The sequence below is a fragment of the Schistocerca gregaria genome, chromosome 2 (genome assembly GCF_023897955.1).
Source record: "Schistocerca gregaria isolate iqSchGreg1 chromosome 2, iqSchGreg1.2, whole genome shotgun sequence".
NCBI classification, from domain to species: Eukaryota; Metazoa; Arthropoda; class Insecta; order Orthoptera; family Acrididae; genus Schistocerca; species Schistocerca gregaria.
Window position 1 is genome coordinate 519,179,178 of NC_064921.1, and position 24,360 is coordinate 519,203,537.

Genomic DNA, 24,360 nt, shown 5'->3' on the forward strand with positions numbered 1-24,360 from the left:
TGAAATAACAGAGACCGTGGAATCAATCGTATAGTTCCAGTTCAACAACAAGCTGACTTTCATGGAGTTTTATAAATACGTAAAGAGGATAAAGACCCACTGAAAAAGGTAAAATCTTCCGAAAAATATGGTGTACCAACTACTACTGCCGCAACAAGTTCCATGTAATCGTGTTCTAAATAAAAAGTAGTTATATTAAATGAGTTTTTTACTTCATTTCTACACCTCCATCTCAGAGTGCCCCGACGAGGTCCCAGCTAGACAAGGCAATCCTACAGCTAGACAAGGCAATCCTATACATATGCGAAAATGTCCATGTGAACAATGTGCTTTGTTAAATGTAAATGGTTTTATTGTCCACAGACCTGAGTATAATGAGGTGTATTTTATCCACCTTAATGACAACGTGGCATCAGGCACTAACTCACACTGGAACAAATTTTATAACAAAAATGTTTTGAAGACTAAAAGATGATAGTTGCAACTGTCGAAATTGGTTGTCAACATTAAGACTAATTTACGTGAGCTTGCTACTGAAAGTTTTTTTCCCTTCTTGTCTTTCTCATGTACATGGTATCCAGGAAGAGCGACACAATAAAAAGAGTAAAACTGGACGTGTGAAGGGTTACCTTGGCAGAGATGACTCTGTTGTCGGGGTACTTGATGCGCTCTCCGGTAGTTGGGGCACCTCCAATCCACACGCTGCGGGTGTCCCCCACAGAGGACACGCGGTTACCCTGCAACCATACAGATACGGCTCACCTCACATACACTTAAACCACAAACAACATATTCACAATCTATTACATCATGAAAGTTCTTATGACGAAGTGTAAATTACACACTCGCCACGCCTTTTAACGTCATTACGCTTTCGGCCTTTGTAGCATCTACAGCCTCTCAATAGCACCACTTTTTTTTTTTTTTTTTTGCTTCTGAGCCAAGAAACACGACAAATTAAAGGATATAAAACAAACTCTTACTTTGTTGCTATATTACTATTAAATGAGTAGCATGCGTCTTGCATTTCAAAGAGTACATCGCTAATCGTAATCCTACAGTGTTGATCTCATAGATTATCAGGAACTAAGGTAACTCGCCAACTCTAAGGAAACGAGAAATAAAAGTCTACAGAGGTATATGTATATCAGCGAAACGCGTGGCACACATTTATTTCCTATACATCGTAGACACATACCGTAGCGTCAAGTCAAACAACAATCCCTGTGTTGCCATATCGCACTCACTCAGCGCTACTACAGACGACAACGTTCAGAGAAGTTAAACATGCGTCTTACACAGACAATTATCTGGATTTGAGATGCACTGACAATAATTGTTATTTTATTGAGACTCTCGGCTCGGTTTCCGATTGTTTCTACAATTATTCAAAATCACTCAAATTAGTTAAGATTCATACATCGTTTATGGAAACTAATACTGCAGTAATATGTACAACATGTAATGCAGTAGAATCGCTGGAGAAAAAAAGGATAATGGGAGAGATATTCATTACTTCCGGTTTTCCCATTTGTCATTCTCCACTCGAAGGAACAGAGAGGGCTCTTTTGAGATCCGGCCCATTTAAGAGTAGTTTTTCTTTCCACTTAAATGTTCCAGTGTGCTGGGCGTGAGTCAGAGGATACATAATTGGGAATATTTGGGAGAGCGTTTCCAGTTTTAGCGTTCGCCTGATAACCAAGGGACAATTTGATCGGATGCGGGTGTTGGTAGCAATTTATTTCTGGGACAATGTTATCAGTTTTTACCAGACAAAAATTAAAAATTAATCTCTATCTCTCTCTCACTCTGTGTATGTGTGTGTGTGTGTGTGTGTGTGTGTGTGCGCGCGCTATGGCAAACGATAATGTTATACACGTTACTGTCACTGCAGAACCAATGCTCTTAATGGCAAATGATCTGTGAAAATGTAGTAGTGTATACTTGCATGACGAGTGGGCAATGGTAATGTGGATGCTGGATATAATTTCTGTAGTTGCCTCAACAAATGCGAAGTCAGAACAGCAGAAACAGTTATCTCAAAATTTCCCAGCTCGCACAAATACAGGCAAATATGTTAAATCGACAGTCCGAAGCCATACGCCTCTTTTCAGTTCGGGCCTGAGCGGCGAGAGAAATGCTCGAGTCACGTTCGTGCTCAACAGTCACGCGCGAATCCATCGCTTCTGCTGCCTCGAGATGGCTGGGTGTTCTCATCATTTCATCATCATTCGTGAAAGTGGCGCGATTGGGCTGAGCAAAGGTTGGGAATTTGTACGGGTGCTGATAACCGCGCAGTTGAGCGCCCCAGAAACCAAACATCATCCTCATCATCGCTTTTGTGTGACTGCATGGGGCGATGTATCTCAACTGCATGGGACGACGTATCGCGTATCGCTTACTGATAACGGCACGGAAGTTTGGAATCGGGCTCTGCTGTTGTAGTAACAATACGTCTCCGTAATTTTATAACAAATTTCCGAAAAAGAAAATCAGCTCTTGTTGCCGGCAGACACAAAACGGGTATGAAGAAGTGTTCATCGAATTAGTTTTAGAACCTGTTCTCAAATACCGGCCACAATCTTGGTTGCTTAAATATAAATAGCTATAAGTGCGTTGTGTGTTGCAACGTAGGCGTTTGAAGTCCTTTTCAGATGGTATACGAAACTTTATTTAGTTCGAGATTTTCGCAAATGCGCTTAGCCAGTATGCTATATGTATACAAACTTAAGTGAGGGTAAGTTTTAAAAGTATTTTTTTATCATTATGGTGAAACTCGACGTTTTGTGAGAGATAAAATGCCAAACCACGCTACTGTATTTGAGTTCTCACTTTCTTTTCATGTATCCTTTTTTGTGCTCTATAGTTAACTCTTTGTTGCTTAAAGTTACACACCTTGTTGAACGGCCATCTCATGGTAATTAGTGAGATCTATCTTCCAATAATACTCCCGTCGTATTTCTACAATGTATCATGCACTATTCGTCATTTATCTTTCGCATTTTCTGATATTATTCGATATAGTTTTGTTGTTAAAATCATATAGTCTGTTTATTACCTATCGCACAGAGTCAGTTATAAGCTGACATAGTATTTCATCAAGATCTTTGTTTCGATCGTTTTATAACGAAACGGAATCCATTTAATATTTGTTTGGGACAGTGCGGACTTTGCTTTTTTTTTTTAACGGGTAAAAACTGGGCAGTTGGATTCAAAAATGGCGTACTTCTCTTGAAGACGGCTGACATGAAGGACATTCCAAAAGTGCAGTCAAGCAGGAGATCCTCGAGAAGAGCACAGTAAGGTACCGAATGATCGTCCGTTAAAAGAGTACGAAACAACTTATGTCTTCGACGTACCAGAACAAAGAATACGTTACGTTTTATACCTCTGTGGAAGAGTTATATCGCTTTCGTTGAATGCTGACCAAAAGCTAATGTAAAAACGTGTTTTTCTGCAGCATTATGTTATCAACATGGCACCTTTGTGCAGTTCAAGCGTCGTTATTAGCACAACACGTTTCAGGTATGCCTTACATCTTCAGGCAATTGTGATACAGCATCAAGACGCTTCAAGTGTGGTATATTGATAATAAAATTGCCAGTAATAAATTGCTGTCATGAATCATTGCTGAAAATTATGGCTGAAGGGTGGTAAAAAAAAAAAAAAAAGAATCGCAGAGGCACTCCTAGATATCAGTATACAGCATGTTTCAGGAGGAACGGTAAATATTTTAAGAGGTGAGAGTATATGCTAATTCGAATAAAACCTTCGATACAATATGTGTTCAGCTTTTACTGGTTACAGCTGTTAGAATGCAACCGAAATTAACTGGTAAGTAAAGGCAAACAATTAAGTTCGAAATTGCTTTTCATAACTGCTTTTCGTCTCCAACTTCAATATACTATCGCATTCTTTTGACAACAGTACTGTGTAGCTGTTCTGAAGTCGCCTTACCTTCCTTTTACGATTGGAGCATTATTAATAATTCGAATGATGAGTTCATCTCTTGTGTTCATTTTGTCTTTGTAGATTCCACAAAAATCTTACGGAGTAAGGTGCGGGGATATTGGTGGCCAAGAGACGTGAAGGTCCGGCTCTTGAATCAGGTATTCTGTGGTTTGGGAATCTTCTATCGTATTCTCTACAAGCAGCAGCAGCGCTTCCACTGTAAAACCCATGTACAAATACCGTATCGGTATACTAAGCATTTGTAAATACGTGCAGTGTGCTTAAGCGATACGTAGAATAAGCCATCAAATCACGATCATAACTTGAATTTCAAAACAAGAATGACAATCGATAAATAAACCCATAGCGAATGGAGTACCAATACCATGACAACGCGCTAAATGAAAACTTATCTGTATCTCTGGCGCCATTAAAAACTCGACGTATGATACACTATGTTCTAAAAAGTATCCGGACACCCCCAAAAACATACGGTTTTCATGTTAGGTGTATTGTGCTGCCACCTACTTCCAGGTACTCCATATCAGCGACCTCAGTAGTCATTAGACGTCGTGAGAGAGCAGAATGGGGTGCTCCGCGGAACTCAGGGACTTCGAACGTTGTCGGGTGATTAGGTGTCACTTGCGTCATACGTCCGTATGCGTGATTTCCATACTCCTAAACATCCCATAGTCCACTGTTTCCGAAGTGATAGTGAAGTGGAAACGTGAAGGGATACGAACAGCACAAAAGCGTACAGGACGATCTTGTGTTAACTGACAGAGACCGCCGACAGTTGAAGAGGGTCGTAATGTGTAATAGGCAGACATCTTCCAGACCATCACACAGGAGTTCCAAACTTCATCGGGATCCACTGCAAGTACTATGACAGTTAGGCGGGAGGAGAGAAAATACTGATTTCATGGTCGAGCGTCTGCCATAAGCCACACATCACGCCGGTAAGTGCCAAACGACGCCTCGCTTGGTGTAAGGAGCGTGAACATTGAACGACTGAACAGAGGAAAAACGTTGCGTGGAGTGACGAATCACGGTACCCAATGTGACGATTCGATGGCTAGGTGTGGGTATGGCGAATGCCCGGTAAACATCATCTGCCAGCGTGTGTAGTGCCAAAAGTAAAAGTTGGAGGCGATGGTGTTATGGTGTGGTCGTGTTTTTCATGGAGATGGCTTGCACCACTTGTTTTCTTTTGCATGGCACTATCACAGCACAGGTCTACATTGATGTTGTAAGCACCTTCTTGCTTCCCACTGTTGAAGAGCAATTCGGGGATGGCGACAGCATCTGTCAACACGATCGAGCACCTGTTCATAATGCGCGGCCTGTGGCGGAGTGGTTGCACGACAATAACATCCCTGTAATGGACCGGCCTGCACCGAGTCCTGGCTTGAATCCTATAGAACATTTTTGGGATGTTTTGGAACGCCAACTTCGTGCCAGGCCTCCCCGACCGACATCGATAGCTCTCCGCAGTGCAACACTCCGTAAAGAATGTGCTGCCAATCGCCAAGAAACCTTCCAGCACCTGATTGAAGGTATGCCTGCAAGAGTGGAACCTGTCAACTAGGCCAAGGGTGGGCCAACACCATAGTGAATTCCAGCATTACCGATGGAGGGCGCCACGTACCTGTAAGTCATTTTGAGCCAGGTGTCCGGGTACTTTTGATCACATAGTGTACATGGAACGTTTTATTCCATTTAGTCTTTATCACCAACTCCTAAAATACACCGACGGAAAGAAATCGCAGTACCAAAAAATAATTAATGTAGAGCAATGAAATACGTTTGTTTAGGGAACATATTTAAGTGATTAACACAGCAAGAACACAGGTTAATGTAAGCGCGAGGTAAGCCATTGCAAAAGTGAAATGCCGGTACATTAATAATAACTGGTGTAACCGCCAGAATGTTGAATGCAAGCATGCAATCATGTTTGCCGCATGTTAGTTTGTGGGATGAAGTTCGATGCCTATTGCACTTGGTCGGGCAATACTTGGAGTGTTAATGCTGGTTGTAGATCACGATGGAGTTGTCGTACGATGATGTCCCGTTTATGCTCCACTGGAGACAGGTCTGGTGACTTAACAGACCAAGGCAACATGACGACTTCAGGCCATATGGTTTTTACGTTTAATGAAAGCTATTTATATCTTATGTCAAATTTAGGATTGTCTTTTGTTCGTAATTATCTGTAACCAATAAGAATTTTGTCGAAGTTCGAAATATATTTTTTTTATTTCGGAGATCTGTTTGTTATTTTATGATGTTATTTGGACTCTTTTTGACAAGTGTATGTAGATTTCTATTGATGCTCATGGAGGTTGCATTTTGCGCTTTATGAAGAATGTAAAGACTATATCTTCTGCAGAGCGTTGATTTCCGCGAAAATGATGGACTATGATTACAGTGCGTTTTGCACAATCTGTAGCTGCAGAGCAGCATATAAAGGATGATTTCGTATGGTTATTTGTTCCCGCACCACGACGGGGGCAAAACAATAACAACAGCAGAGATGGAAACCGGTGGCCTTACACCAAAATGCGTCAAGTTGATTTCTTCTGCCAGAGAGACTATGGCCAGCGTTTTATGGGATGATAGAGGGATTCTTTTTACTCATTACTGCAAGTCTGGATAGAGAAATACAATTGAAAGAGTAATGCTTTGATCAACCAGAAGGTTGGTTTTAACACAACAGCTAGGTATAGTCTTATTGGACGGGGTGTGCCCTTATCTTCCTCCGACCTTGAATTAATTTATACAGGCAGCTGTAGGGGGACGTACAGTTTAATATTGACTCTGCACCAAGGACAACTCGGCATTTTCCTCATTAATAAGCATTGCCAGAGAAGACAGAAGTGCTAAGTGACAGACAAAAGTCACTGGACCAACAATGTTTTCAGATAATGATACTTAATTGGGGGAGGAGTGGGGGATTTGCACCTTATATTTACATTAAAGCATGTTATACATTCCAATGTCTCCTAAAATTCTTGATTCTGAAGAACACTCACAGTATTGTTTTACTTATCGTAGCAGGTGAAAATTATAGTTTTATTGTTATCGATTTCGGCAAAAACGCCAGAATATGGGGTTCAGCTGTTCTTCAGAAAACAGAACACCTCCACCCGATGTTCTGCGTTTGTGCTAAAATCGAGTACAATGAATCTCATAATTTTCTCCTGCTGCGACTAGTAAAACAATAATGTGACTGTGTTTGTAACAAAAATAAAATGAGTGACTTTCATGAACTCTCTCTGCATATTGTCAATCAATGCAGCCTGTGCAAAATGCTTGACCATGTGTGTTTGTCAAGCATGCAGTTACGTTTGTAGCCACCTCAATACAGTTGAGGTACTAAAACACACGGAATGAACTTTGTCGTAGAATTTACACGAATCACATACGTAGCATAATACCCTGCCTTACACTGTAAATACGATGCGGCGACAGGAATGATGTCCACCCACAGATAACGCAATAGGGATAACTGCAATATGGGCGAGTCTCGTCATTAGACGGACCTGCACAGTAGGAATAATGCTAAGAAAGAAAGTCATATTGTTGGGAAATCGTACACCACTAAGCGAGCTTCACAATAAAATAATATGATTTGTAATTAGTTGCGCCGTGGTTCGGGATCTACATTAAACCGTAGATCCCTCTCTCTGTAACTGGCTGAGAAAATCAGTTCAGAGATCGGGGAAAGGCCACTCCAGTTCATTCAAGCCAACCTAACAGGCCATCCTTTTTGTCGGCTTGTGACGTCTAAGAACAGATTTAAAAAATTAAATACTGTATAGCACTAGATTCTGGGGATACCAGTTTTGGTTCGTCAACCTCTCCATAATGAAATGGGAGCTCAAATCATCAACAGCAAATTTTTAATAAGTGCTGTCTCAACTACGCCTCTAAAATTGCTAATACGTCAGCCATCAACTAGAACACCGTTTTTGAGATTTCTCTTCACTTGCGATTCAGTAATTACACCCATATATCTCGTTATTTCCATTACTAGAAGCAAGGCAGACTTGTGCTTACGACAGTATATTCTCAGACCATCAGCACAAAATTTCGCGCGTTGCCATTATTAATATGGATGTACAGCAATACTGTACATCACTGCTGCTATTTTTCGACTTACGGGAGAGCCTGTACATCACTGCTGCTATTTTTCGAGTTATGGGAGAGTAAGCAAAAGGCTAGTTTTCAGATAGCAGATTCCTCCGAAATAAAAGAGCGAAGGAAGAAAGGAACACAGCAGTTTAACTTCCTGTCGAAATAGATGCATTTACAGGCAGAGCTCAAGCTCGATACACAAAAATATGGAAAAGGAATTCGGCTGTGATCTATTCAGAGGAACTATTCTGGCATTCTCCTCCAATCAGTTAGGGAAACCAGTGCGTTTTTTTGTGTACTATGCCGTCTATGCTTGATGTTTTAGATGCGGCACCTGACACATCGAAACGTCGGGCAAAAATTGGATAATACATGAAAAACGCGCTTCAAAATGAGAATCATTTCCCGAAATGCGTCGTGCAAGAGATAAATAAAAAGAAGACCAACTACTTTCAACTAGTTCTGTGTCACACTGCAAGTTATTTAGTCCAGTAATTGGCAGTAGGTACCTGTCTAAACAAGTCGTGATGCGTGAGTTCTCGGAAACGGAGAAAATCGAATATTATGCAGCGATAAAGTTTTTTTTTATAAAAGAAGATTTGACGCCAACCGAAAATCATTTGTGTTTCATAAACGTGTATGGTGACTTTTCTCCTTCAGTTTCCATGTTGAAGAAATGGGCTATCAAGTTTAAACGAGGTTGTGAAAGTGACCAAAATGATCCACTTAAAGAATGTTCGAGAATTGCAACCATATTAGAAATTATCAAAAAAGTGCACGACATGATCTTCGAATACCATGTCGTGCCCTTTTTTTGGCAATCTTCGAATATAGGTATACCAAGTTTCCTGAAAATGCTAAAATTGTAGGGATTTCAAACATGGGTATTCGCAGAAATTTATCCAAGAGAAGGAAAATTATAAAATTGCCACTTTTTTGTGTAACTGAATCGGTGAGTTTGAAAACGCGTTGTGCCCTAAGCCCTATTTTGACAGAAAATATACTAAATTAATTAGTTAGCAAACTACTGATAATTATCTGTTTTAATACTTTTAAGTTAGATTACTTTCATAGATGAATGGTATTCATATTTCAATAGTGTCTGCAATCTTTCGACATCAATTGTGGTTTGCTACCTATTTTATTTAATCTGAAATAGTTTCATCATCTGATTACTCCAGGGTGATAAGTGATTTATGAATTGCAGATATAAAATACTCAGAAAAATTAAATTCCAGCGGTGTTACGTCGACACTGAAATTAAATATCTGGAACATAAAAACTCAGAACGACTGAAAAAATCCTGTTGGACAGTAACAAAAGTAATCAACAAAAAATGCCTCCTCAGTGTTTCACAAAGAGAGGAAACAGGGAACAAACCTTTAAAAAAAGCACTTGGGAAACTTTCGTGACGTCTTCAAATCTTTGTTTGCTTACGAAACTTCATATCTGATCACGTTAACAGATTATCTGTATTATTTCCATCCCATCTGTTTTTAATATTGACTGGCATAACAAAGTTGAACAAAATGTGTTTTGGAAGCTACGTTTTTATTCCCTGGAAAAGACCTAAAAAAAGACCAGCATTGGACTGAATGAATGAGAGTAATTTCCCAAAACTACCCTTAATTAGCACACAGAACCGACTTTTTGCAGCTTAGGACAAAACCACTTCTTCCCTTTGAGACATTATTGTTCAGGAATTTGAAACACGAAGAGCTGCTAGCATGAGTTTCTTAGAAGCAGATACCTTAGGGGTTGCGAAGCAACTCAAATCGCTTGATATGGGCAAGTCTTCAGGTCCAGATTGTACACCGATTAGGTTCCTTTCAGATAACGCTGATACAATAGCTCCCTACTTAGCAATCATATACAAACGCTCGCTCACCGATAGATCTGTACCTACAGATTGGAAAATTGCACAGGTCGCACCAGTGTTTAAGAAGGGTAGTAGGAGTAATCCACCGAACTACAGATCTATATCATTGACGTCGGTTTGCAGTAGGGTTTTGGAGCATACACTGTATTCAAACATTATGAATCACATCGACGGGAACGATCTATTGATACGTAAGCAGCATGGTTTCAGAAAACATCGTTCTTGTGCAACGCATCTAGCTCTTTATTCGCACGAAGTAATGGCCGCTATCGACAGGGGATCTCAAGTTGATTCCGTATTTCTAGATTTCCGGAGAGCTTTAGACACCGTTCCTCACAAGCGACTTCTAATCAAGCTGCGGGCCTATGGGGTACCGTCTCAGTTGTGCGACTGGATTCGTGATTTCCTGTCAGGAAGGTCGCAGTTCGTAGTAATAGACCGCAAATCATCGAGCAAAACTGAAGTGATATCAGGTGTTCCCCAGGGAAGCGTCCTGGGACCTCTGCTGTTCCTGATCTGTATAAATGACCTGGGTGACAATCTGAGCAGTTCTCTTGGATTGTTCGCAGATGATGCTGTAATTTACCGTCTAGTAAGGTCATCCGAAGACCAGTATCAGTTGCAAAGCGATTTAGAAAAGATTGCTGTATGGTGTGGCAGATGGCAGTTGACGCTAAATAACGAAAAGTGTGAGGTGATCCACATGAGTTCCAAAAGAAATCCGTTGGAATTCTATTACTCGATAAATAGTACAAATCTCAAGGCTGTCAATTCAACTAAGTACCTGGGTGTTAAAATTACGAACAACTTCAGTTGGAAAGACCACAAAGATAATATTGTGGGGAAGGCGAGCCAAAGGTTACGTTTCATTGGCAGGACACTTAGAAGATGCAACAAGTCCACTAAAGAGACAGCTTACACTACACTGGTTCGTCCTCTGTTAGAATATTGCTGCGCGGTGTGGGATCCTTACCAGGTGGGATTGACGGAGGACATCGAAATGGAGCAAAAAAAGGGCAGCTCGTTTCGTATTATCGCGTAATAGGAGAGAGAGCGTGGCAGATATGATACGCGAGTTGGGATGCAAGTCATTAAAGCAAAGACGTTTTTCATCGCGGCGAGATCTATTTACGAATTTTCAGTCACCAACTTTCTCTTCCGAATGCGAAAATATTTTGTTGAGCCCAACCTACATAGGTAGGAATCATAATCAAAATAAAATAAGAGAAACCAAAGCTCGAACAGAAAGGTATAGGTGTTCGTTTTTCCCGCTCGCTGTTCGGGAGTGGAATGGTAGAGAGATAGTATGATTGTGGTTCGATGAACCCTCTCCCAAGGACTTAAATGTGAATTGCAGAGTAGTCACGTAGATGTAGATGTAGATGTTAAGTCAGGCCAACTAGACTGCAGAATTCGTAGCTCTAAGACGGTATTTGGTGCCGTGTTGCACACCATAGAATTGAAATAGTTCAAATCCATGGGGATGTAATCGCTTCTGCTTCAGGAAACAGTACCATCTTTTTCCGACTGATGTTCTTAGCTCAAATGTACATACCTACAGTGGTCGTGTTCTTCGAGGACCACTACAGAAGCGCTACCGTGTAAAACTGAGTGTATATTCAGAAAGCGTTCACAGAGCTTCCTCGTCCACAGTAAACGATAAACTACTGTTACTATTCCGTTGTGGAGTAAAGGGAGGTGGCGTCCTTATGGGAACTGGAGGAAGGACGACGGACGTTTATACTGCTGGGCCGTGTTTATGTTCTCCTGGGAATTGGCGTTGGAATCTGAGCGCCAGGCAATCAGCAGATTGATATGGGTGACAGAGAGATCGAGAACATAATTTCAGCATGGTTCTATAAAGTTACGCAGCCATCTTGACTGCAGATCAGCGCCGAAATCGCCGCCGCATCTAGGAAACGGTATAATGTTCCGGGAACAGAGAGACAACCGAAAAAATTCAGAATGTGTAATTATTGCTGAAGTCACAATGTTTTCCGGCTGGCTGAACAGAGTTAAACATGCAGTTCGGTAGAGTCGTTTTTAATCACTGCTAGGAATGTGTGAGAATTCTGAAATGAGTAAAATGCTATACCCAGATTCCAGTTGGGGGTGGGGGTGAGGGGGGGGGGAGAGACAAGTTCCCCCTTTTGCTGCCCCTTGCGGTCGCCTATAATTTGAAATGAAAGTGTCAGCTTCATTTTGCATGTTGAATAGTACATGAGTGAACTTTATGCAAGATGGCAGCCGGGACTGCTCACGAGGAACCAGAAACGAATTCGTACGACAATTTCCGAACAGTGTCTGGTTCGTTTTCGAAAAAAACAAAAGCGATTATTCGCGTTGGTATGCGGCAATGGGTGAAACACAGACATACCAATATACTCCTGAATGAAAATGGGAATAGAAATAATGAACATGAGCTGGTTTTTCATCTCCAGAGAAGGTGAAGACGATGTCACCAGTGGGAAAGGCCATAGCACCGGTATTTTAGGATGCGAAAGGATCTGCGCTATAAAGTGTTGGAACATCCGCCCTGTTCCCTTGGTGCGACTGTTCAGACTTCAGTCTCTTTCCAAAACTTGAAGTCTTCCTTGCTAGTAAACGTTTTTCGTTCACACAAGAGGCGATGCAGCTGCTGACGAGTATCTTCCAGCACTTCCAAAGGACTTCTCAGTATCTGGTTGAAAACTTTTCAGATCATCCTCGTAATGTGAATCGTCCTCGTAATGTCGACACCAACAAATACCTGTTGAAACATGGTGCGTTACTGAACATGTTACGTTTACTCCCGAATTTCTAACAGTCCGAGAGTATGCTGCTAAAAAGACCACCGTATCGTCTTCAGCAAATAGTTGTATTTGGTAACTTAGTTTCTGAGAATGTAAATCACAGATGTTTTGCAATTACTCGCGAAACAAAGGAATTAAGAATGCTGTTTATAACAGGATACGATGTAAGGACGAAACGACGCACGGAAAAGGTAATAACATGTTGTAAACATAAGCATAACAGCTAGATACTTTGAAAATTGAGATAGATATAGAATGAGAAATAAAGCATTTCTGTCCTCCACAAAATAAGGTTACAGAAAACGCGTGCATCAAAGAATAGCCTAAACAAAAATCCAGCAAACATCGATTTTGTTTTTCTCTTGATATCAACTGTTGCCGAACATTGCGCCAGAATCGAATATTTAAAAAAAATTTTAAACAGATTGTGAAAACGACTTTGTTTAGTTGAGGAAGCAAACCTTTTACAATAGGCATCAGTACGGAGGCTTGGTCTCCGTAGTCTCAAATGGGCAATTGTATCATGTCGTTTAGTGTGGTGGGAGTGTATAAAATGAAATACGAGGTTGAAAACCGGTGTCGCAACATAACCTATGCCTCTTGCGTTACAGCAAGGGAACAACTGATCTTAAGGTTCCAACCTGACTTACAGACTGGCATTTAAAATGACAAATGCCTTGCCTGCTTGAAACGCTGCGACCAAGTCTGGAATTTAATCGAGAATACTGACGTACTATCCGGTGATTAGGAACTTTACATCACCACTTCTTTCTTTCTCGATGGTCGAATACTAGCAACGGAACTTTCTTTGATCACCAAGGTCCGAACGGCTACGATTAGTTCTTGCGCCATCTCACTAATGTGCGTTAGCGATCTCGGATACGGAGGCGAGTGATTTGCATTTTACGTTCGATCACTGAAGTCATGTGCATACTACAACTACTCATCATGTACCTGCCAGTGTGAAGTCCTATTCCACTCTCTTGACTTGCTGTTGGAGAATGATAAAAATAAACGGGTTCGACAAAATATAAAGTGGCTAGACTTGAGAATTCATAAAGAGACGAACATATGAAAAAGCCATTGCAGAAAAAGAGGTATGCTTAAATGTTCTAAACAAGTTAGGTTAGCAGTAGTAGGAGAAGCACGCAGCAGACTTGTGGGAATACATTTCCGCCTCTTACGAACCAGTTATTCTCTTCAATGCCCAAACCTGTTTCGGCACATTCGTGCCATCATCGACCTACTCAAAAGACAGTAGACTCAAAAGAAACGTTTAATATAGATAAGCTTCACATATTTGTGGGTGTACATCCAGTTAAGAAAGGCAGGGGTGTAGTGTGATCGAGTGTCTTCAAAACTCTTTATCGAATCAACATTAAAAAAAGAAAATTGCGTTTTAAGTTCAGACTATAGCACTGCAACGAGACAGTCTACAAACGGATACAAAAAGTAAAAAGTAAATTAGAGGCGTTGTGTGCTGTATGTGTGATAGTTGCTGGCGTACTGAGGAATAAGTGGCCACTGTGTGCAGGTAATGTCACTCAAAAAAGGAAAATATGCGACTGTGTTTCCTATAAGCGGTGAATAATCTATTTACCTTTATCCAGGGCTGTGGGTGTTTCTTCTTGCTCTTCTTCCTCCAGGCTCTCGCTTGAAACATGATGCGAGGTGAGCCTCTGCAGTCAGGGACATCCCTATCGTCCTCAAAACGTACGCAGACATCCTTTTGCGTAGATAAGATTTGCAAGTACACTGACGTTTATTATGAGATGCATTTTGCAGTACATAATGAAATTTCGGTGCTTTTAAGCTTTGAACACAGTCCAGCTACACATTCACCGATCTCGAAACGCCAGAAGATACTGTAGCTTTACTGATGACTACTGTTTTCAGTCAACACTTTGTGAAGCCCTTGATTTGCGATGTGCTGTTGAATCTGTTGCACATCCTACAAACTGTATACCTAATGTCGACCGAGTCAGACCCTCGTCTAATTAGCAAAAACTTTTGTGACACAAATCCAGAAGAGATCTGACGACCACTGTACAACAGACAGATGAAGTGCACTTGAATTCCAAATTGGCACCTCGCAGCCACTGTCTCGAACTGAATTTTCTTGGAGTCCACACGGGAAACAATTGCACCGATAACTTCTCCTTCTATTCCCAGCACCAATACTCGATTAATGAAACTGCAGGCTATGGCGTCCAAACACTTTGCTACTTAACGATTGCGTGTGAAAATAGCGATTATGCCACTCAAAGCCACTTTCTGGCAAACGGACTCGCCAACGCCACTCAGGGCACTGACAGAGTCAAGAAAGTCGACTCGGCTGAACGTCAATACCAACAGGCAATTATCACCTGTTGTGTCCTCCTGGAGGCTGTTAAACCAATCAACAGCGTGGTAATGAATGTCGTGAGAGAGGGAGCGAGGGGGGGGGGGGGGAAGCCGGGGGGAGGGGGTCGTGAAGCGTAGGTTCGTACGTACTTTATATTCAGTTAGGGAAGGTGGCTACTTTTAAAATAATTAGATCGCCACGTTGCGTCGCGCCGCGCCGAATGAGAACTTATTGTAGACGAATCTGTTACTCAAACTGAACTTAGCAGTACACAGTTGCTACGCACTTACTGTTGTGAGTATGATTCACAAATGTGTTGCGGGCTAGGGTATTAATTTTTTTGGATATTCGTTTCATCCCGTAACTGATACGTCAAAAGACAACAGTTTTCAACTGTTGATGGAGTAAAATATAAAATCGAGAGTCAGAGATTAGATTGCCGCTTTCTAGAAGATAAGACTATTTGAGTTTAAAGTTCTGTCCATGCTGAGTTCATTAGCAGCATGGTGTAAACTCGAAATGGACAGGGTCAACGGCCTTGCCTCGTTGAACACAACGGTTCTCGTCAGATCATCGAAGTTAAGGAACGCCGAGCGTGGTCAGTACTTGGATGGTTGAGGAACGTCGGGTGTGGTCAGTGCTTGGATAGATAACCGCCTGGGTACGCCGCCACTTGGTGTTGGCTACTTTCCCCTTGACATTACGGCAAAGGGCAGCAGGGGTTGACTGGTCCCTCAGGCATGGGTGTGTGTGTTTGTCCGTAGGATAATTTAGATTAAGTAGTGTGTAAGCTTAGGAACTGATGACCTTAGTAGTTAAGTCCCACAAGATTTCACACACATTTGAACATTTCTTGCAGCAGGGGTGGTGGCGTAAAGTTCCTGATCACCAGACTTTGTATCAATTTCCGGGATTAAATTCCAGTCCCCTCGGCAGTGTCTCGTGAAGTGAGGGCACGTGGCACTACTGACAGTGACCCGTTCGTCGGATGGGGACGTTAAGCTCGGCGCCCTCTTCGTGATATTCTAGAGGATTGGGCTACGTGTCTGCAGCGGGTTTCACCCTCTCCACTCTCTCACCATCAACACACAACACAAACATGACACCACACTACACGCGCGCAAATTACAGTCACCTACTCTGTCCGATACACTTACACACAAAAATATACTTCACGAAGAAAAGATGCCATTGTCTGTGAAGGACAAAAAAGGCTCTCCAATAAGGCGGCTGAACCTGTCCTTCAGGCTCTCCCAGCCAACAACGCCATAGTACTTTACCTTTTAACTTCACAAAAGTAAAGTAGACTTTTTCGGGGTAAACCTCCTGGCGTTCGCCCGATGAAATTTAGGGAAACCACTGATTCAAGTCCTGTTCCTCAGAAGTACCACTGTTCAACCACACATTTTGTTAACATTCAAGAAACTGTGCCGAGACACGTTGGTAGCCCAGCATTCTGATTACACTGACCTCTTGTTAAACAGCCGTTGTGAAGCACTATAAGCCTGCCGGAGTGGCCAAACTGTTCTAGGCGCTACAGTCTGGAACGGCGCGACTGTTACGGTCGCAGGTTCGAATCCTGCCTCGGGCATGGATGTGTGTGATGTCCTTAGGTTAGTTAGGTTTAAGTAGTTCTAAGTTATAGGGGACTGATGACCTCAGATGTTAAGTCCCATAGTGCTTAGAGCCATTTGAACCATTTTTGAAGGACTCTGTTCTTCCTCAAGAGTCGAAACCAGAGTAAGTTGGACGCTGGGGTCTGGAGCGAAGTCGACGTCCTGACTCATCTAAAGAGTGCTTCCTTGGATTCAGGTGGGGACTCTGGGCAGGCCAGCCCATTTCACGAATGTAGAAATGTTTTTTTTTACCATAAACCATTGCCTTACAGATGCTGCTTTATGAGAGGGTGAACTGCCATGCTGATAAAAACAGCCATTGTCTCCGAACTGTTCTTCAAATGTACACAGTGCCGTAAAATGTGTCACACTCTTCCGCATTTAATATTTTCTTAAGCGCCTTATGGGGAACAAACTCCAAACAACGAAACACGTGTCCATGACGTAACACCAAACGTCTGTACTTCAATGTTGGCAATACAGACGACGCCAGGTAGCGTTCTCAAGGCATGCGTCAAACCCAAACCCCCTCGTCTCATTGCAACAGGATATAGCGTGATTCAGACTCCATATCACTCTTTCTAGTCATTCATTGTCCAATGGCGTTCCTCTTTAGAGCCCCTCAAGCGTAGCTTAGCACTGACTACAGAAATTTGTGGGTTAGGAGGAGCTGCTCCACCATCCTACCCTATTTTTTTTACTCCCTATGCCCAGTCATTTTGCCAGCTGGACTACTGGCAGCACTTTGGAACTCATGACTGGTTTCTTCCGCTGGTTTCAGCAGTGTTTTTAAACAGCCTTCACAATGCGCGACGGTCCCCGTCCGTCAGAACATGAGATCTGCCTGGTCTTGGGTTAGCTGTGGGTGTTTCTTCACGTTCCAACTTCAGAATCACATTGCCAACGGTCGACTTGGGCAGATGTAGAAGGGCTGAAATGTTCTTGACGAATTTATTACTCAGATGATATACAATGACTAGTCCACATTTGAAGTCACTGAGCTCTTCTGACCGACCCATTCTGCTGTTACGACGGCTTCTCTGTTGTCAACACAACACTCCCTACCTCCTTTCATACTAGCAGTTCCGCCTCTCCTGACATTTTGTGTTCAGTTCCGCATCACGTAAGCGTGTCCGGATATTTTCAATCAGCTATCATAGTTCATTATGCCAACGACCTTGCCCTGTGGTAACACCAATTCCCGTCAGATCACCGAAGTTAAGCGCTGTTGGGCTTGGTTAATACTTGGGTGGGTGACTGTTCGGCTCTGGACAGCGCTATTGGCAAGTGGCGTCTACCCAGCCCTTGTGAGGCCAAATGAGGAGCTACTTGACTGAGAAGTAGTGGCTCTGGTCTCGAGAACTGATAACGGCCGTGAGAGCGGTATGCTGACCACATGGCCCTCCGTATCATCCCTTGACGCCACTCGTCTGAGGATAACATGGCGGTCGGTCGGTGCCTTTGAACCTTCCGAGGCCTGTTTGGAAGGACAGTGTGTGTGTGCGTGTGTGTGTGTGTGTGTGTGTATGTGTGTGTGTGTGTGTGTGTGTGTGTGTGTGTGTGTGAGAGAGAGAGAGAGAGAGAGAGAGAGAGAGAGAGAGAGAGAGAGAGAGAGTGAGAGAGAGAGAGGGAGGGAGGGGGGGGGGGCGTAGAGTATTTTACTGCATGAGGGCTATTTTTTTTCGACCTCCGACTGACTGCGAAAGTTTTGCGCAGATGTGTTGAGCAAGAGTCTCTAATATGCCGTGGCCGAGCGGTTCTAGACGCTTCAGTCCGGAACCGCGCGACTGCTACAGTGGCAGGTTCGAACCCTGCCTCGGGCATGGATGCTTATGATGTCCTTAGGTTAGTTAGGTTTAAATAGTTCTAAGTTCTAGGGCACTGATGACCTCAGATGTTAAGTCCCATAGTACTCAGAGACAGTTGAAACAGTCTCTAAAATGCCAGTTGAAGGCGCTGCAGTCACAGACTGTGCGGCTGGTCCTGGCGGAGGTTCGAATCCTCCCTCGGGCATGGGTATGTGTGTTTGTCCTTAGGATACTTTAGGTTAAGTAGTGTGTAAGCTTAGGGACTGATGACCTTAGCAGTTAAGTCCCATGAGATTTCACACACATTCTAGTCTTCTAATATGCTCATCTATTGCATCACATCACACTTTTCAGTTTCGAGCGTATGGTGTGCACCTAAAAATATATAGAAAGTAGTGTCTCCTGCCAAGTGTAAGGTGCCTGCTAAGAGATTTCGCCTGATTTCATGCAGCACACGTAATGCAAGTGTCATGCGTCTCCTCCTTCGACACAGTTGTCGGTTGCGCACTGACGGCGCAATCAACACGCTTCTGAATCGTTTGCGATGCGAAGTGTTTGATCTCTCAAAACACGGCCCGGACTTGGCTACCTCTGATTTTTCTCTTTTCGTTCACAAGAACCACTGGCTACGAGGACAGCGTTTTGACAGACGACGAGCTTCAGACAAGCGTAGGGAATAGGCGGAAATCATAGGTGGTTGCCTTCCATCACGAGGATATTGAAACGTTGGTACCACGCTACGAGAAAAATCTATGTCGGAGTGCGACTATGTAGAGAAGTAGCTGGAAGGTGTAGCTAAATGCTGCAAATAAAATATTTGCAACATTGGTTTCCATTTCGCAACCGATCAGAGGTTGTAAAAAAATAGACCTCGTACATTTCAATAATGAGAGAAGAACCGGAAAGTATCCATAATGGCCTGTCAGGAAGAGGAACTATATTGTTCACCCGGAACTATTTCGGAAAGCCTAAACAAACCTGAATTCCCTTTACATGCACGCTTTCCCCTGCGTTGCATAAACTTAGTGAAACACTCTTCTTTAACAATGAATGTAGACAACACTGGAGTTTGGAGGAAGAGAAGTCATGACTACACTTTGCGATATACACTGGTATTACTAACGGCACGCGCAGTGCGGAGATTCCAACGACATAGGAACGGTTTGCAAGTTTGGAGGTCCCCGCGTCGTTCGCCTTGTGCGGGAGCACTTGCGAAAGCACAACAGCAGAGGGGCTCGCTAAGTGGGAGGCAGGAAGCGATGCGCCGGACTTAGCGGGCGTGAGGGCGAACGAGTCAGTGCCCATCTGGTACAAATACCTATTCGCGTCCACCGGACCACCAAAATCCAGAGGAAGATATTGCAGGAGAGGCTCTGAGCGTTACGGAGAAATTTGCTGTTAATATATCGAGATCGTACGTTCCAAGAAAGAGTCTGGCAGCATATTATCACAATCTCACAGATACAGTGGCCGCCCATTTTTGTTACACACTGTGACAGAAGCACTGCAAGCGAACTGTAAGGTACACTATCTAATGCGAGATCAGATGACGGTGAATAGCGCCGTTTATATTGATATGTAACTCGGTTTGTTCATAAGGGAGTGTATGTAGCACAAGAAATTGCAGCTATAACAAAAAAGGAGCTAAATTAATTGTTTGCTTGGCTCCGTTATGACCGACAGAGGTGTGAAACAGAGCATCCACATAAGTACTAAAAGAAATTCGTTAAATTTCCCCTACGTGATAACTCACACAAAACAACTAAGTACTTAGGGATTACAATGACGAATAACATAAATTGGAAAGATCACATAAATAATGTTACAGGTAACTCAATCAAAGACTGCGATTTATTGCCGGCTGCGGTGGTCTAGCGGTTCTAGGCGCTCAGTCCGGAACCGTGCGACTGCTACAGTCGAAGGTTCGAATCCTGCCTCGGGCAAGGATGTGTGTGCTGTCCTTAGGTTAGTTGGGTTTAAGTAGTTCTAAGTTCTAGGGGACTGATGACCACAGATGATAAGTCCCATAGTGCTCAGAGCCATTTTTTTTAACTGCGATTTATTGTGATAAGACCTGGATAGTGCAACAGATCTACTAAAGAGACAGCCTACAGCACGCATGTCCGCCCTCTTCTGGAGTATTGCTGTGCGGTGTGACACCCACGTCAGATAGGACTGACGGTAAACATCGAAGAAGTTCAAAGAAGGCCGCTCGCTTTATGTTATCGCGAAATAGGGGAGGGAATGCCAGGTACATGATACGTGAATTGGTGTGGCAATCTTTAAAACAAAGGCCCTTTTCGTTGCGGCAGGACCTTCTCGTGAAATTTCGCTCACTAACTTTCTCCTCAGAGTATGAAAATATTCTGTTGGCCCCTACCAACGAAGAAATGATAATCATCATAAAATAAGAGAAATCAGAGCTCGCACAGAAATATTTAAGTGCTCGTTTTTCCGGTGGGCCGGTCGAGAGTGGAACTCTCTGCCAGGCACTTAATTGTGAATTGCAGAATAATCATGTAGATGTAGATTGCAGGTCTGTTTAGTTACGCTTTTCTTGTAACCTATCAGACATTTACTCAAGTATAATGTTCCGTTGAAGAATAAGAAACAGAGAGTAAACAGCCGATATTGTATTTCTACACAATAACGCAAAGTTTCGTTCTCCATATTTCGAGATAAATTAGTTAATGAACGCACATAATAGGAAACTGGTATCGAATGTGGTATTTAAGTTATTTAACGTACCAAATAAACCACCATAGCTGTAGCTAAAGAGAAAATTACCGTACAAATGTGATAATCAAACGACAAAGAAATAAAACTGTTTTCCAATTCAAAAGAAAAAAATTTCCGCAATTGTTGCTGCTTCAGACCCAGAAATGTCAGAACTTTTCTATGCAATCGGCATTTGGAAAAGAAGTAATTATATTACACAAATAGGCCTATTCGTGAATCGGAAAGTCGACTGAAGTGTAGCAATAAGTAAATCTTTAGACGTCATACAAAATTGTTGCGTCATATGAACAGCAAGAAAAATATTTGTGTCTTATTCATTTCTTTCAGTGCAGTTATATGCAGTTTCGAGAGAATTTCTTCACAAACACATTGTAGCTTATGTAATTTCATTTATGAGTTTTGGTGCTGTTTGCATTTATTTTATAGTTACTCATGTCTTTTTATGTTTTACTGACATTTGGCATGCAAAAATATAATAACTATTTCGCAAATTAATTAGAAAGAGAATTATAAACAAACATTAATCTTACGCCAAATTTGATCGTAAGGCTTCCTTGTTGTTGTATTACCGACGAAGTAGTGCAGTGGTTACTGCACAGGAGTCGCATCGGCTGGTTGGCGGTTCAAGTCCCCGTCTGGTCACCTCGATCACGGTTTTCCATGGTTTTCCTAAGCCTCTTAAGGCGAGGACACTACTAATCTCCGTCATATCCTTCCTAATCTTCCTTCCTTCCATTCTTTCCTCACTCAGGCTCCACAAAAATGAGGGCGTCAGTCTGTGACGTTACGAAATCTGTCCAGCTGCAGGACCAGAAAGGTGGCCTAAGCCACAGGCGTCAGTCTGTCGGCATTTGTTAGGCCCACCAGGAAGACAACTGCATCCGACCTCAGTAGCTCTCCTTACAAGGTAACTGTCCAGTCCAACTTCTAAGTGCTAAGACGCAGTGCGAGTATTAAAAAAATAATGACGAGATTTGTTCAAATTCGTAGCTCGCCAGGCACCTGGATAAATGTATACTCCTGTAGTAGCCTTAGCAGATAGCCCGTGCGTAACACGACGGACACGTATCCTTGGTTGACCGCGCTTCGGTAAACAGACAACACGAGACACGCGATAGAAATTTGAAAATCGAATTTTGGTTTCTCTGACAAAGTTGTTTACGTTATTATTCGCTCGGATTTGCAACTACTATAATATCCACAATTATCAGCAGCTGTCTTTGCGGTCTGAGGAAGTGTTAGCAAGGAGATAAAAGTGAACTAATTTTCGTTGTCAATTCTTCGTGTATGCTTGTTGATAGCATCTGGCGTTGTATAGGGTCCAATGTTTGACAGTCGTGTGGAATCCAGTTAACCTTTTCAACCTTGCAAAGATGAAATATGAAGAACTCACACTCCGTCTGCAGGCCACGAGTGGACTACCGGGACCATCCGACCGCCGTGTCATCCTCAGAGGAGGATGCGGATAGGAGGGGCGTGTGGTCAGCACACCGCTCTCCCGGTCGTTACGATGCTATTCTTGACCGAAGCCGCTACTATTCGGTCGAGTGGCTCCTCAATCGGCATCACGAAGCTGAGTACACCACGATAATGGCAACAGCGCATGGCGGCCGCGGTACGCAATTGAAATCGCCTACTTCTCTTTAAGGCCTACATACGTTTTATTTATTAGTTAATTTCTTCGTCATTCATTCGAATGATGTCGACATTTCGTTAGAAATTGTGCAAACATTAGAGGAAACGGAAAATACTACGGTCGATTCCGTGAAATGTGATTCGAACTGTTGTGCTAATTAAAGTACAGAACGAAAACAGTAGACTTGTACCTTCCAAGTCCACAGAAAAAATGTACAGTAATAGCTTTCAATGAGAAAGAAAAGGCTATAAATCTTTAGTTAAAAGAAGGACGGAGAAAACGCTTATACAGAAGCAGTGTACAAAGCCGGTTTCATTTGTAAAATCTAAACCTGAATTGTAAAAATAGATGAAAGTTTACACGAAGCACGAAATATGCGCCAAATTAAAATTCGCAAAAGTGTGAAAGAAAACCTATTCGAAAGATTTGGAACTGCTCGTGAGAGTCAATGCATCATTACAGATGGAGATTTACGAGTCTGGACTCTCTGATATGCATGTGAGATGAACATTACGATTCAGGAAATTATACGGAAAAGAAAGTTACAAGATTACGAAGCTTACCTCAAGTAAATGTGTAAAGGAGATATCATTAATAGGTAATACTATAGAGAACTCCGTAGCTGACGAGAAGACAAAGTTTCTTGTTATCCCCTACATGCTGGGCAGAAAGCCAGTCAGTCAGGTTTCGTGCAAACCGCACTTTATCATTTAGAGGGAAAAAAAGATGAGAGTCGCTTGTGCATTCGATGAATGCTGTGACACATTCGTATACAACAATGTCAGTCATAAGTAACAGTGGATTACTGAGTCCGCTGCTTTATATTTGTCTTCACGAACACAAGGCAAATTAGGGCCATAAATTGAAAAAATGACTGTTAACTTACAAAAATCTTGTAGTCGACGAAGCAGAATCTGCAAAAATAATTTTCAATGTTACATCCGAAACGTCTTGTTACCATTTGCAGAAATTCATTGCTTTTGTTAGTCTCTTGGTCTTGACTTAACGACACCTGTCTTTAGAAGGACTACGAAAAGATTGCTAATATAATTCAGGTTTCAGCTGGAACTAATAGTGTGATTGAACCTCACGATAAAAAGTTTTCAACGGTCTATAGCATTTTTTAGAAAAATGTCGTGTAATATAATTTCCTTTAGCTCTTCGTCATTCGAGGTTTATCGGAAGAACGGTATTGTAAAATTTGAGTCATTTCTGCACTGTCAGTTTGCATCACAACATTTTACGGATTTCATCAAGTATGCCTGGTAAACTGCACAATATGCAGATCAACAGCCACAACCGTTTAGTCAATTCCAGTTCTATCTAAATAAAACTAGTAACTACTGTTAAGTGCCTGAATGTATTAATTTTATTTTATCAGACGTGCCTGGTATAAGGATAATTTTTGTTTTCGTCATCCAGTACACACTTTGCATTTTTGTGACGATTAGTGGGAAT

General features: G+C 42.3%; 1 protein-coding gene across 5 annotated transcripts in view; it reads right to left on the reverse strand.

Annotated features, from left to right (window-relative positions):
• Window positions 1-24,360, reverse strand: part of LOC126329703 (phospholipid-transporting ATPase IF-like) — a 613,381-nt gene that overhangs the window by 161,031 nt on the left and 427,990 nt on the right. For 4 of the 5 annotated variants that reach the window (XM_049996202.1, XM_049996201.1, XM_049996200.1 and 1 more), the window contains one exon: window positions 630-737. In XM_049996202.1, the coding sequence (XP_049852159.1) occupies window positions 630-737 (108 nt within the window). Of the gene's footprint in view, window positions 1-629; window positions 738-14,359; window positions 15,121-24,360 lie in introns of those variants that run through there. The other variant, XM_049996204.1, reaches the window with a different exon arrangement.